General features: G+C 46.2%; 2 protein-coding genes across 2 annotated transcripts; both read left to right on the top strand.

Moving 5' to 3' along the window:
• The first annotated feature begins 112 nt into the window (after nucleotides 1–112).
• On the top strand, nucleotides 113–7,691 carry LOC100706141 (protein FAM78B). The gene is made up of 2 exons (XM_019352143.2): nucleotides 113–2,500; nucleotides 4,568–7,691. The coding sequence occupies exons 1-2, from the start codon at nucleotides 2,235–2,237 to the stop codon at nucleotides 5,088–5,090; spliced, it is 789 nt and encodes a 262-aa protein (XP_019207688.1). The 5' UTR covers nucleotides 113–2,234; the 3' UTR covers nucleotides 5,091–7,691.
• A 105-nt stretch (nucleotides 7,692–7,796) lies between these two features.
• On the top strand, nucleotides 7,797–11,758 carry LOC100698959 (protein FAM78B). Its single transcript, XM_025903008.1, has 2 exons — nucleotides 7,797–8,991; nucleotides 9,851–11,758. Exons 1-2 carry the CDS (start codon nucleotides 8,747–8,749, stop codon nucleotides 10,371–10,373), a joined length of 768 nt encoding a protein of 255 aa, XP_025758793.1. The 5' UTR covers nucleotides 7,797–8,746; the 3' UTR covers nucleotides 10,374–11,758.
• The last annotated feature ends 1,445 nt before the right edge of the window (nucleotides 11,759–13,203 follow it).

A 13,203-nucleotide genomic window follows, 5' to 3' on the forward strand; every position in this document is an offset into this window, starting at 1 on the left:
TAAAGTGACGTTTAAATAAGTTGCACAAAAAAGAGACTTTTATTTATTTTTATTAAACCCCTCCTCAGATAAAAGTGAAGATGCACATAAACAAAGCAGGAGGTCAAGTACGCACCAAAAAGAAAACAAACAAAAGAAATAAATAGATAAAACAACTAATTACACGTCCAAATGCAAATACAATTTCTTTACAAAATTTAGCAAGTTCGCACTGTACTGTAATTTCGTTGGAATTATAGAACTTACCATCTTATAAACATTTGGTTTCAACCTGATATATACAGTGAAAAAGTAATTGGCCCTTTCTGAATTAACTGTGATTAACTACGTTTTTGGAAAGCTAAGTTTAATCTGTTAAGGTCAGAGGTCATGATTCAATAATAAGAAAGAGACTGGGCAAAAATGGCCTCCAATACCAGTTAAATGTTTGATGTCAGTTACTACTGACATCAATGGTGGCACAAACAGTTATTACCTGAAGCTGGCAATGACTTCACACAGGGCAGGTAGGTTTGGATAACTTTTTTCCTTAATAAATGAAATTCTTTTTATTTTATTTGATCTGAAATTTGTAAACTAATAAATCAAGAAGGGGCAAATACTTTTTTCACAGCACTGCACATAAATCAGAATCTGCATCTTGTTTAAGCTGTTTTCAGAAGCCATCATCCTGCATTCAGCCATCTTTATCAACTTAAATCGACCCACTTCTCCATCTACAGCACAATTTGCAGCATTTTATATTCACAAGTAGCTTCTTTATCTCTAATAAATTATGTATATTTTTGTGGCACCACATCTGAGATTCTTATGACTAGTTGTTTATTAATAAATGGAAATGTCCCATGTATGCTGTAATGTTAAAAGACGTAAAGCAAAAGGATGAACAACGTATTCTGTGTGTGTGTGTGTGTGTGTGTGTGTGTGTAGATACTTATATGTAAAGTAGTAGTGTAATTTCTGGGTAGCTGTAAGGTGAGCAAGGCCAGTAAAACACTTATGACGGCTCAGAAACCTCCGCCTGCCGGGGTGGAGGTAGGGGGAGGCTGCAGACGCCGGAGCACCGTGAGGTGATGTCGTTTTACCAAGACTGTGGCAGTTTTATTTTGAAAAGCTTGATGTTCTCAAACCAATTAAACGACCCTTCCTGTTAAAGGTGCTGTTCTTCGGAACAAATCCCCGGGAAGATGCTTTGCCAGCGCCACGCGTGGGCGGAGTCACTCCTAAAAAATTTGAGCAGAGTGGCGCGTGCGTGGACAGTGTCGGCTCCGTGTTTGTGGGGTTTGGTATTTTTGGGGGGAGAGGTCGCAGAGCTGCTCCCGTGCGGTCTCCCTCCGCCGCTCATTGGTCGGCTGAGCATCTTCAGCACCGCGCAGGCTGAACAGCGACGCACAGCCACGCAGCCTTCATCAGCGGAGGACGGCGCGGTGCACGCGGCGCGGTTACTATGACACCGTTTCTCTGATTTTTCTTCTTTTGATCCTTCGGCGCTCTTTCGCTCTGCACTGCGAGGATTTGATGCCCGGGGTCTGGAGGCTTTGATGGGGAATTGCCCTCCGGGTGGAGGCTGGGAGGAGGCTGGTTTCCCCACCGCTGATCCTCGGACTCCCGGCTTGTTCCACCGGGTTTCCCTCCGGTCGAGTGGACAGGCATGACGGATCCTAACGACCTCGCTCAGGTTACCGGCAGCAGCAGCAGCAGCATCTCATGCACGGTTCAGCACCGCCAAACACCGCCGCCCGACCCTCGGGTCCCCCTGCCGGTGTCCCAGCGTCCGCCGGTCCCCCGACGCCTGTTGTGACATGACAGCTCGGGGCAGAAAGGCGAGGATCAAAGGTTACGGGCAGGGACTGCAGCTGGAGCGCGGATGGATCGCATCCTCCGGGAGAAACTGACCGCTGGGGTTTAGAGGAGAGGATGCAATCATCCCTGCATCTAAAATTCACGTGACACTCGATTTATCTGCTCCCTTGTTTCTGCTTTGGCTCCTCCGGAGGTCAGCGCGCAGGGTCAGCCCCAGAGCAGCGGGCAGATGTGCTCGCACATCAGCAGGGCGGGTGTCTGCGTTACCGGGTACCCTCCCGGGCCTGCAGCGTGGTAGCACCCACCTTTGCCTTATAATCTCATCGGATGCACAGCCTCGCGGTGTCGGTGGATTCCCGGCCAGCTGCGCTGTTCCCCGGCCTGTCAGGCTCACTTAGCCGCCGCTGACCGCCACCTCCACCCGCACAGCTATGGGTTGCATCCAGAGCATCGCCTGTAACAAATCACGCATCAAACGAGAGAGCATCGTGGTGTGCGACCTGTCCGCCACCATAGACCACTGCCCCACGGTCATCGAGGAGAGCTCGCCCATAGTGCTTCGGTATAAGACGCCCTATTTCAAAGCGTCTGCGCGGATTGTGATGCCTCCAGTCCCGCGCAACGAGACCTGGGTGGTGGGCTGGATCCAGGCGTGCACCCATATGGAATTTTACAACACCTACGGAGACGTCGGCATGTGAGTTCACACCTCTGTCACCTGAGTCCCAGTTACACGCGCGTGACAGGATTTCAGATGCAGGAAAACGGGAGCGCGTGCGTGACGGCGCGCCTCCGTGCACTCTAATAACTATAATAACGCGTTCGTGCCCGAGCTGCACGCGCTCGGGGAGCATTTGTGCACGCAGCAGGTTAACGGAGCTCGTCAGCCTCCTTCATTCAAACGCCCACCGACAGATTCTGTTCCTGTGACTCTGGCACCTAAATAGAAAAGCTGCTATTAGAGGAGCTAAACAACAGTTGCTGCTCTCACACTCAAATTGTGCCCACGGAGACATGTCCTCCCCCACACCCCCCACCTCACACACACACAAACGCGTTATGTCTGGAGGGCATATGCGAGGGGGTGTTTAATCCTGCTGGGTGCAGGGGTGTGGGTGTTGGATGCACGGGTGAGAGGATGGGGTTTAGGTTGTCATCGGATTGGTCACATGGCATGGTAAATAGATGGTAGGGGGCCTCCAGATGACAAAGCTGTTGAGTACAACAAAGGGATGATGATGATAATCCACTGGCACACTGAACCATCACAGCTTTTCTTTCTTTCTTTCTTTCTTTAGACAATTTGGCCCAACAAAGAGAAACTTCCTGTAATAAAATAGATTTTAAAAAGCAAAACGGCTTAATGAAATACAGTATCACAAAACTAAAAGCTTGGTATGGTAGAAATGTAAAAAAAAATATATAAAAGAATCCGCAGCCAATCAAAAAACAAGCAAAACAAAAACAACAAATATCTCCAAATACAGTCAAAAAAAGCAAATTGGGTGGTTGTTATATTTACAAAAGTCTAACTTGTAATTTGAACAAAATTATTTCATGTTTCTATGGTGAACATAATTAAATTACGTAGGATCTGCATGAAATTCAAGAACTTAATTTGTTCTTGTTCAGATGACCTGATGCAATCTAATAAGAGTGGTTAGTTGCCTGGACTCATGAAATTCACAAGATGACACAAGATTTCAAACCACAGGAAAATCACTGGAGTTGTAAGAGGCAAACAACCATACACACACCACGTGTGTGTTATTGCTATTTATTGTGGTTTAACCTGTCGAAGATTAAAAAAAAACGTAAAGGAAAATTCTGCATCAAGCCTTCCAATCATGACTTTCCTACTTTTGTCAAGTCTGGATTGGCGGCGCGGTGGTTAGCACTATTGTCTCACAGCAAATCCACGATCCAGCTAGTTTGCCGCGGGTTCTCTCTAAGTACTTTGTTTCCTCCCACAGTTAAAAGTCATGCAGTTATTTATGGCGTTATTTTTGTCATAGTTATTGGGGTTAGGTTAATTGGTGAAAATTCTCTCTGTGTTAGCCCTGCAATAGACTGGCAATGTGTCCAGGGTTTCCCCTGCAACCCTGATAAAGATAAGAGGATGGATGGAAGTTGCTATAAATCTGTTAACCGGTCTCTAAACCTTGTTGAACATAATGTAATATCGAGATAAAATGTAGTTTTTAAGTAACCAAGTAGTACTGGGAAAAAAGATATTGAATAGTGTTGGAATAAAGTGAGAAAATTATGAAGGATAAAAATATTCTAAGAGCTGAAAATACTTAATCTAAACATGTTTTAATCACATTTTATCAACACAAACTGCACAGGTGTATTGAATATGAATAACTTGTGCTGATTTAACTTAGATGTTTAAGTTGCTGCCAAAGCAAAACATCTGTGTGCAACCAATGTCCACACTGTTGAATTAAGTAAATCCAACATGTTCATGTTCGCCACATCACCACAACTGGATCTGGTCATGCTGGCATCATTAGCAAACTAATAGACAGTGTTACATGCGTGTTCCTGGAACCTATTAATGGGCAGCTAACAGGGATCAAATGCGTTTGTTGGGGACTACTTTCATCGGTGGATTTGGTGCCATGTTTATACACGTCATACAGTGCAACAGTGGCTTAACTTGTGTTTTTAATAAGTCTGAACATCAGTTAAAATCTATGAAACATGTTTTGAATGAATGTTGCAGTTACCCAGAGATCTCTTGGTTCCTGTCTCCCTCCAGGTCCAGCTGGGAGCTGCCTCAGCTCCGTGAAGGCCTGGTCCGGGCCATCAGTGACTCAGATGGCGTGAGCTACCCTTGGTACGGAAACACAACAGAGACAGTCACCATAGTCGGCCCCACGTCCAAGCCGTCCCGCTTCATCGTCAGCATGAATGACAATTTTTACCCCAGCGTTACCTGGGCTGTGCCGGTCAGCGAATCTAACACGCCTTTACTGACGAACATTAAAAGAGACCAGAGTTTCACCACCTGGCTGGTGGCGCTCAACACCACATCCAGGGAAAAGATCCTGCTCCACACCATCAAGTGGAGGATGAGGGTTGACATCGCAGTGGACCCGTCCCTGCCTCTGGGTTCCAGGGCCAGGTTGGTGGGCCGGGTGCACCAGGACCAGCCGCGGGTGCTGACTCGAATGGAGCCCATTCCTCCTAACGCCATGGGGAGGCCCAACGCCAACGATGCCCAGGTTCTGATGTGGAGGCCGAGAAGAGGTCCTCCGGTTGTTGTCATACCGCCCAAGTAGAACACCACGTGCATCTGATTGGCCGTTTTTGGACATCATATCATATCAGGCCAATTCTGCTAACAGGATAATTAGATGAGACGCAAAAGCAGACAAAAATAATATTTATAAGCAGGCTGAGAATTGCATTATGTGCTGATGGCCTCATCAGAGTTGCAGTGCTTTGAATCTTGAGGGGACAACCGCCTTAATTCCCCACCGCTGCCTTTGACGATCAGAAAGTTTGTTAGTCCCTGCTTCTGGTGCCGTTGGGCCGTGCAGGCGTGCACTCCGGCCCTGCACAACAGAGGGAAGACTCGTCTGAAGTTTGAACATCAGTGCTGGGATGTAACTGAAACCTGTGCTGTAGCTACTCAGGCCCTGGAAGAAGTGACGGAGCTTATTTGACAAAGGTTTTCGCGGCCTTAAAGACGGCACACTCGTGGCCTGCTCTGTTCTGTACGCTAAAGTGCTGTGTAAGAGTTTAACCGAGGAAAGTTGTTAGTGTTTGTGTTGCGTTCACGTCCAGCGAGGACGGCGTCGCTGTGGGGTTTCTTCTTCATCGTGGACGCAGACAAGTAGAATCTCACCGGGATGACGTGAGCGTGCGGACGCGTGTCTCTGTTTGTGCTTGTGTGCTTTCTATAATGGAGCCCGGGGTCGGGTCCAGGCGTGCTGCTGTGTCACACCAGACTGCCTCACACACTCACACACACACACACACACAAGGCCTCGTTTGTAAAGCCGAAACATTGTAGGGTCATTTCTTTTCTTTGTCACATGCAAACACAGAGCTACCTTGTTTTTGACATATCAGAGGAAAAGCAGAAATAACACTTTGGTTTCAGTCACATACACACAGACATGACTGAAGCCCTGCAGCAGGACTATTTCCCCCTCCTGCAATCACACGTGGCCAGTTCGTCCGAGCTGCAGAGCTTCTCCCTCCCTGCCTTTTTAAAAGCCAGAGATGCCTGTGTTGATGACAGCCTGCTACAGTCAAACACGGTTTTATCATTTGAAGAACGTACTGATACCAAGCTACACTCATGTAAGACTGAGATCACACCAAAACATAGTTTCTTCTGAGTTAACCCGGGCAGCGTGCAGCCCTGCAGTTAGAAGGTAATCTGCTGAAGCACAGCAACGTTTCAGCTGTCGTCAACGTACCTGCTCATCCAGATTTGGGATATCAAACTAACGCTTGTTAAATCTCACTCATCTGAGGGTTACAGGATTTTTCTTTGTCTTCAAACAGCATTTGAAATATCTAGAAAAAATGTATGACGGTTCATCTTCAGGGTGACGAAAAAAGTTTCGTCCATTCAAAAAGTGTCCATTCAGCAGTGAGCAAAATATCCAAACACGTGATGGTGTGAGAGGAAGTGTTTGCTTCGCAGCGTCTCTGGTGGTCTGTCGTGATGTGTGTGTCAGAAGGTTCGCAGCTGAAAATGAAAGACAGTATGTGCTGTTTCCCTACGAGCTCACAGCTTCAGCGTAGTTCACTGTTAGGCTGTTGTGTTTTGGCTCGTAGCCTTCATCGTGCTCGTAAAACATCACACACGTGGCTGAGATTGTGCGTTTTACGTTTTTTCTATTTCACATCTGCATCATTTAATCTGTAATATGTTTTATGATGACCCCGATGAAGGCTGCGAGCCACAAATACACTTGTCTAGCCTTACAGTTACTCTGTATACTGTCGGTGCTGCAGGAGGTTTGATCTCTTCAGGCTTTTTCCTCTCCTCCGTGCACCTTAGAAGGAGGTGAAACAGTGCCCCAAACCAGAAACCTCTACGCTGGTTCTGATGATTTTCCAGGCGGTGCATTTGCTGTAGATCTGCTCATCCGGCCTCAGCGGGACTGAAAAAAAGAAAAAAGGCTTCTGCTGAACTGCTGAGCTGGTCCAGATGAGACAGAGATGAAGAGAGATGGATGATGTAACCACATTATCTTGCCCATGCTGCTCATTACTCTTGGTGCGAACCGAACAAGCCTTCACACACACACACACAGACACACACACCTCATATAGAGCCAGGATCACCAGGAAGGACTGTTCTGCCGGCGTACTGCGAACCCTAACACACATTAACCGCACAGCGGTGTGGACAAAGAGATAGTTTAACACCCTGATTATTGTAGCCATGACACAGGGGCAGTTTGTGAGCCCACGCCGACAATCACGAGCAGCACTTCCGATGGGACAACTTAGAAGGTGATCGTTATTGGACTGAAACTGTTCAGAGAACTGATGCTTTTATAGTTGTTAACTTTTTTCCCCCACATGCCCCGATTAAAATAACGTGTTAATTAAAAATACATTTTTACTTCACCGTGAGGTTCACACAGTCTGCCGTCAAAGTGCATCCGGGCCTCAAGTGTCTTTTACAGTTAACAGCCGTGCCTGTGGGCTCGGAGCAGAGCGCTGCACGGCCCTTCGTGTGAATCTGACTCGTTATTCCTACTTGTCCTGCCGGTCGACGTTAGATTGTCTGAAAGCGACGGGCTGACGGTGTTTTACAGTGTTTTAATGTGGAGGACGTACAGTCCTTTCTCTCAGACTGTCTGGCTTTTGCATGCAGTGTTTTTAAACTCATTAAAACAAATGCCAAAAATAAAGTGTGAACTTACTCCTGTTTGTCGCTCCACAGTCCAGGTACAGTGTAATATTCTGACATGGGTATAAGAGGCTACAAGACTTTTCCCCCACGGTACATTCACAGACTGTAGGTAAAAGATGGACGAGCTGGTCTTATATCTGCGTTCTCTGTAACCACCAGCAGGAGGCGACTTCAGCGATTATAAGATACTTGTATAGAAATCTACTCGAAAAACAACCTTTCAGCACTTTTCCAGATTTGTTTATAACTTCTGATCATAGTTTCACATCTTATTGAACACAAACTGATTTTTATTTGGTCAGTTATTACAGTCAGGATGTTAAAGCAGGGTCTTTATTAGCTGCTCTAGTTTCTAAATAGCAATAACTTATACCAGCCAATCAATGGTCACTGTCGACCTCTGGCTTTTTATTAGTGCTTTTCACATGTGTGCAGCACATCTTTAAGATCAGTTTTTAAAGCCTTACAATGAAACTAAAGCCCACAGGCTCAGAGTTTGCCAGAAAAAAAAAAAATTGAATGCTTCATAAAGGTATCACTTTCAGGCCGACTAAGATTTAGGAACATGAAGCTTAGGGTCAGGAATTTTAGAAGAAACACGCCTTTATCAGCCTAACCCAGAGCTCGCTGAGGTGCTGTAGTTTCAGAGTTGAAGCTCATTCGGCCTCTGAGCTTACAGAGGCCAAAACAGAACAGGAGTACCTGTTAGAGCGTTAAACACCCCGAGGTGAAGGCGGCAGCCACTGGGCTACGTGGCAAAAGTGGCTTGGAAGAATAGTTAGAAAGGGCCACCCTCTGGTTCTTTGCTCCTTTGTTACACTGAGTGACTGATGTTGCCGTAACACTAACAGGCAGTCAGACTAGTTCCTGGTGAAGACAATCAGTCGGTCCAGTTTCCCTTCACCTCAGCGGGCGTGGCAACCAGATTATATGTGCTGCTGTAATTTTGGGTCAAAGTCCTGCAGCCAGGACTTTGACCCACCTGCTTTCTTTACCCAAGGCTCACTTAGGCTCACTTAGCCGCCGCTGACCGCCACCTCCACCCGCACAGCCATGGGCAGCGACAACTCGAGCATCAAACGAGAGAGCATCGTAGTGTGTGACCTGTCCGCCACCATAGACCACTGCCCCACGGTCATCGAGGAGAGCTTGTGTGGTCTTCAGTACAAGACGCCCTATTTCAAAGCGTCTGCACGGATTGTGATGCCTCCAGTCCCGCGCAACGAGACCTGGGTGGTGGGCTGGATCCAGGCGTGCACCCATAAAGAATATTACAACACCTACGGAGACGTCGGCATGTGAGTTCACACCTCTGTCACCTGAGTCCCAGTTACTCGCGCGTGACAGGATTTCAGATGCAGGAAAACGGAAGCGCGTGCGTGACAGCACACCTCTGTGCACTTTAATAACTATAATAACGCGCTCGGGGAGCATTTGTACACGCAGCAGGTTAACGAAGCTCGTCAGCCTCCTTCATTCAAACGCCCACCGACAGATTCTGTTCCTGTGACTCTGGCAGTCGCTAATCTTCGTTGAACATTATCCAATATGACGACAACATGTAGTTTTTAAGTAAACAAGTAGTATCAGGGAAGAAGTTACTGAATAGTGTTGGAATAAAGTGAGAAATTTGTGAAGGATAAAAATATTCCAAGTGCTGAAATTACTTCATCTAAACATGTTTCAATCACATTTTATCAACACAAACTGCACAGGTGTATTGAATATGAATAACTTGTGTTGATTTAACTTAGTTGTTTAAGTTGCAGCCAAAGCATCTGTGTGCAACCAATGTCCACACTGTTGAATTAAGTAAATCCAACATTTTCTTTTATTCAGTGTAGGAGAAACAGTTGCCACAGCACCACAACTGGATCTAGTCAAGTGGTATCATTAGCAAACTAACAGACAGCATTACACATGTGTATCCCAGGGCAGCTAACAGGGATCAAATGCGTTTGTTGGGGACTACTTTCATCGCCGGATTTGGTGCTCATTCTGAAAGAAGGACTGCACCGTGTTTCTACACGTCATACAGTGCAACAGTGGCTTAACTTGTGTTTCTAATAAGTTTGAACGTCAGTTAAAATCTATGAAACATCTTTTGAATGAATGTTGCAGTTACTCAGAGATCTCTTGGTTCCTGCCTTCCTCCAGGTCCAGCTGGGAGCTGCCTCAGCTCCGTGAAGGCCTGGTCCAGGCCATCAGTGACTCAGATGGCGTGAGCTACCCTTGGTACGGAAACACAACAGAGACAGTCACCATAGTCGGCCCCACGTCCAAGCCGTCACGCTTCATCGTCAGCATGAACGACAGTTTTTCCTCCCATGTTACCTGGACTTTGTGGATCAGCGGCTCTAACACGCCTTTACTGACGAACATTAAAAGAGACCAGAGTTTCACCACCTGGCTTGTGGCGCTCAACACCACATCCAGGGAAAAGATCCTGCTCCACACCATCAAGTGGAGGATGAGGGTTGACATCGCAGTGGACCCGTCCCTGCCTCTGGGTTCCAGGGCCAGGCTGGTGGGCCGGGTGCACCAGGACCAGCCGCGGGTGCTGACCCAAATAGAGCCCATCCCTCCTAACGCCATGAGGGGGCCCAACGCCAACGAGGTCCAGGTTCTGATGTGGAGGCCGAGGAGAGGCCCTCCGGTTGTTGTCATACCGCCCAAGTAGAACACCACGTGCATCTGATTGGCCGTTTTTGGACATCATATCATATCAGGCCAATTCTGCTAACAGGATAATCAGATGAGACGCAAAAGCAGACAAAAATAATATTTATAAGCAGGCTGAGAATTGCATTACATGTTGATGGCCTCATCAGAGTTGCAGTGCTTTGAATCTTGAGGGGACAACCGCCTTAATTCCCCACCGCTGCCTTTGACGATCAGAAAGTTTGTTAGTCCCTGCTTCTGGTGCCGTTGGGCCGTGCAGGCGTGCACTCCAGCCCTGCACAACAGAGGGAAGACTCGTCTGAAGTTTGAACATCAGCGCTGGGATGTAACTGAAACCTGTGCTGTAGCTACTCAGGCCCTGGAAGAAGTGACGGAGCTTAAATACAATTGACAAAGGTTTTCGCGGCCTTAAAGACGGCACACTCGTGGCCTGCTCTGTTCTGTACGCTAAAGTGCTGTGTAAGAGTTTAACCCAGGAAAGTTGTTAGTGTTTGTGTTGGGTTCACGTTCAGCGAGGACGGCGTCGCTGTGGGGTTTCTTCTTCATCGTGGACGCAGACAAGTAGAATCTCACCGGGATAACGTGAGCGTGTGGACGATCCAGCCTCAGCGGGACTGAAAAAAAAGAAAAAAGGCTTCTGCTGAACTGCTGAGCTGGTCCGGATGAGACAGAGATGAAGAGAGATGGATGATGTAACCACATTATCTTCCCTATGCTGCTCATTACTCTTGGTGCCAACCGAATAAGCCTTCACACACACACACAGACACACACACCTCATATAGAAAAACAACAGAGCCAGGATCACCAGGAAGGACTGTTCTGCCGGCGTACTGCGAACCCTAACACACATTAACCGCACAGCGGTGTGGACAAAGAGATAGTTTAACACCCTGATTATTGTAGCCATGACACAGGGGCAGTTTGTGAGCCCACGCCGACAATCACGAGCAGCACTTCCGATGGGACAACTTAGAAGGTGATCGTTATTGGACTGAAACTGTTCAGAGAACTGATGCTTTTATAGTTGTTAACTTTTTTCCCCCACATGCCCCGATTAAAATAACGTGTTAATTAAAAATACATTTTTACTTCACCGTGAGGTTCACACAGTCTGCCGTCAAAGTGCATCCGGGCCTCAAGTGTCTTTTACAGTTAACAGCCGTGCCTGTGGGCTCGGAGCAGAGCGCTGCACGGCCCTTCGTGTGAATCTGACTCGTTATTCCTACTTGTCCTGCCGGTCGACGTTAGATTGTCTGAAAGCGACGGGCTGACGGTGTTTTACAGTGTTTTAATGTGGAGGACGTACAGTCCTTTCTCTCAGACTGTCTGGCTTTTGCATGCAGTGTTTTTAAACTCATTAAAACAAATGCCAAAAATAAAGTGTGAACTTACTCCTGTTTGTCACTCCACAGTCCAGGTACAGTGTAATATTCTGACATGGGTATAAGAGGCTACAAGACTTTTCCCCCACGGTACATTCACAGACTGTAGGTAAAAGATGCACGAGCTGGCCCTGTAGCTGCATTCTCTGTAACCACCAGCAGGAGGCGACTTCAGCGATTATAAGATACTTGTATAGAAATCTACTCGAAAAACAACCTTTCAGCACTTTTCCAGATTTGTTTATAACTTCTGATCATAGTTTCACATCTTATTGAACACAAACTGATTTTTATTTGGTCAATTATTAGTCAGGATCTTAAAGGGTCTTTTTAACTGCGTTATAAAAAAGCTGCTCTAGTTTCTGAATAGCAATAACTCCTACCGAGTGGTCAGTGGTCACTGTCGACCTCTCTGTTTTTTTATTAGCGCTGTTCACATGTGTGGAGCACATGTTTAAGATCAGTTTTTAAAGCCTTACAATGAAATTAAAGCCCACAGGCTCAGAGTTTGCCAGACAAAGAAAAATTGAATGTTTCATAAGGGAATCACTTCCAGGCCGACTAAGATTTGAGAACATGAAGCTTAGGGTCAATTTTCAATAGCAAGTAGGGCTGCCACAAACAATTATTTTGATAGTCACCGATTTTTTGGGCGATTAGTCGACTAATCAGATCATGCATCTACTGGATTAAAACGTACAGCTTATTGCACCAGCATGCGTCTGCTCTTATATAACTGTCATTATCTTACAGCTTGAAAAGTTTAAGGTATGTGGTAACTAAAAATAAAGATGATAGTTTATTAAACTTTTAATGAAATTTGCAGATTGTCTCGGTGGAGTATAATAAACTCGGCCGTCTGCTCTTTGCTATCTAAAATATAACAGGACACTGGAGTAAATTCTCAACCATCTCACACTTCTGATAATCAGTTTTCTGTTTGACGTTTATTCAGCTGTGTGAAAACTATAACTGTAATCTCAGCTAAACCGATTTACTCAGGAACAAATAAAACACTGAAAAAAGCCAAACTATAACATTTTTAAGTTATCTAAATGACTTGCATATCATGTTTAACCCGAGTAGTGAAAGACCACAGGGTCTGAAAACGATGTGCCAGGAGTTCGCTGTTCTCGCCAGCTCTAGTGAGCCTTGACCTCCCGGTCACCTATCAAGCTGGTGGGTAACAGACGTCTCTGAAAATGTCAGAGCACTTTTGCAAATATGTGATGTCTGCATAAATTGAGCAGATATTTGAAGTTTACACAGCTACATCCTCGCCTGAAAATATCTTAAAAGTTTATTTTGTGACCCAGAAAGACTAATATTAAAACTAAGTCGCTGCCGTCATTGTTAAAAACTGGAATTGGCTGGGCCGCGCTATGAATTCTGGGATAGGTTGGGCCATGAAGGATACACCCGACCCATCCTTCAAATCTGGGG

Source organism: Oreochromis niloticus, linkage group LG23 (assembly GCF_001858045.2).
Source record: "Oreochromis niloticus isolate F11D_XX linkage group LG23, O_niloticus_UMD_NMBU, whole genome shotgun sequence".
In the NCBI taxonomy this organism is placed as follows: domain Eukaryota; kingdom Metazoa; phylum Chordata; class Actinopteri; order Cichliformes; family Cichlidae; genus Oreochromis; species Oreochromis niloticus.